This window comes from Puccinia triticina, chromosome 16A, assembly GCF_026914185.1.
Source record: "Puccinia triticina chromosome 16A, complete sequence".
In the NCBI taxonomy this organism is placed as follows: domain Eukaryota; kingdom Fungi; phylum Basidiomycota; class Pucciniomycetes; order Pucciniales; family Pucciniaceae; genus Puccinia; species Puccinia triticina.
The window spans coordinates 1,303,617-1,305,510 of record NC_070573.1 but is presented as its reverse complement, the minus strand read 5'-3'; the positions used below and the strand labels follow the sequence as shown (position 1 = coordinate 1,305,510).

Below are 1,894 nucleotides of genomic sequence, written 5' to 3'. Positions count from 1 at the left end.
GTTTATATTTTATTAGATGAGATCAACCCATTTTAAATCAGTTGAGTGCATCCCAGTTAAACTGGGATGACTTCATCCCAGCCAAATATACTTGCAGTGTGAATGGCTTTCGCATCTCCCAAGCCTATAATCAGAAAAATGGAACCAAGACACCATCAGTCACAATTGAACAAGAGATGCTAAGTAAAATAGATTGAAATAATCTACATGTTTCTGATTGCGAGCACACAGCCGTTGCGAGCAAGGTTCGAGCCAAGCAGTGAGAGCAAGTGTAAATGGCAGAGCTCCTATGTGGCTATGTTTCCATAGGTAATTATGGAAGATAAGGATCGGTACTGGGAATGCTGTTTGGGGTTTGATCGGTGAACCTGCGATATAACCATGCTGAAGAAGCCGAACTCCATCTAGAGTACATTTGCAGAATTGAATTATCTTTCGCTCCTGACCTGCTTTCTTACATTGATCAGTGCTTTGTAGGAACACAAGAATCAACCAAATTTCTTACCTCGTATGTCCACCAGATCAACTGGTCGATTATACCGTTTAGAGCAGCTGGGAGAGCAGATAGCAAAATTATCGTAAGAGTTGGGGCCGGCCCAGTTCTTTGTTGTAACCTTCAGCTTCATATACTTGCTTTGGAGCTGACGAAGTAGTACTGCCCAGTTATATTCGCGTGCTTCTTGCCGGTATTTTTCTTTGTAAGAAGAAATCACCAAATCAATTTTGTCAGGTTCATTTTCATTTTCACCAAAAGTACCCCAATTGGATTCGTCTTCAGCTTGATTTGAATTGTTTGATTCCTGCTGCGCATCAATCGGATAATCAAAGGCTGGGTTTGTTTGATCCAAGAGGTTTCTGATGGAGGGCGGCTGAGCTGCTTGTTCACGCTGGTGATCCAACTGCTGTTGTCGCTGTAGCCGCGCCAAGGTGGCTGCGTTTCTGTCAGAGTAAATCTGTTGACGGAGAGCCTGGGTATGGTTTCCCCCACGGACAGGCATTCGGGTGATTGGCATCTTGGATTTTGAGGCGAGTGCTGAGAGAAATTCAAACCCAAAAATGTGTCAACTACGCGGTCTTTAATTCCTGGATTTGGCATATGCCACTTACATGTTGTGATGGGGAAGAATCAAGAGTGGTGGGGTACTGTTTTTTATGACAGGTCGGGTGCGGTTTTTCAAATTTGAGTGAGGTCAATGGCCGGTGGTGTAATGTGGGTTGGCCCGGCGGCATAAGACGTAGGTGCGGCCGGTGTGATGTGTACCCGGGGGAGTGATATGTGGATGGGTGGTGAGTGATGTAGATGTACTGTTCTCACCGGGCTGTACTATGATCGGCGATGGGGCCCCCAGGGGGGAGGGTGTGGGCCGGCTCCGTGGTCCAATTTTGATTAAGTCAGAGACCCAGGTTTTTTGGGTATTCTGGGTTTCCCAGGGATTTTATTTTGCCTGCGAAAAAGGGGGTATGCAGGGACCTAGGTGTGAAGCCCCCGCGCTCCGCGGGGTTTCACATGAAGTGTCACAAGGACAAACCTCGCTCAAGTATATCATTTTTCCCTTCTTCCACCTCCCTAGCCGGTAGAGATCCCTGCCCCCATATCTCTCCCGGCTAGGTAAGCCTTTTCCTCTCCTTTCCTTCTCCCAGTTGCTTCCTTCTCCTCTCCTACTGTTCGTGTACTTACTGAGAGATCCCTGCCCCCATATCTCTCCCGGCTAGACTGTTCCCCCTTTTGCAATATATATCCCGTGAACTAGAATCTTGACTCGAGGTTCCCCCCTCTGTGCCCCCACTTGACGGACAGTGAAGGACTCCCCTACTGGAGTCCTTACACTAGGTCAGGTTCTCAGGTATTGCATACTATGGGGTATGTAGGTGCCCACAGGTGCAGACAGGTTGG

At 47.7% G+C, this 1,894-nt stretch overlaps 1 protein-coding gene across 1 annotated transcript; it reads right to left on the bottom strand.

Annotated features, from left to right (window-relative positions):
- Positions 1-488: 488 nt before the first annotated feature.
- PtA15_16A141 (uncharacterized protein) lies at positions 489-1,013 on the bottom strand (the record flags this gene model as incomplete). The annotated part of the gene is made up of 1 exon (XM_053163802.1): positions 489-1,013. The coding sequence occupies one exon, from the start codon at positions 1,011-1,013 to the stop codon at positions 489-491; it is 525 nt and encodes a 174-aa protein (XP_053027790.1).
- Positions 1,014-1,894: the final 881 nt, after the last annotated feature.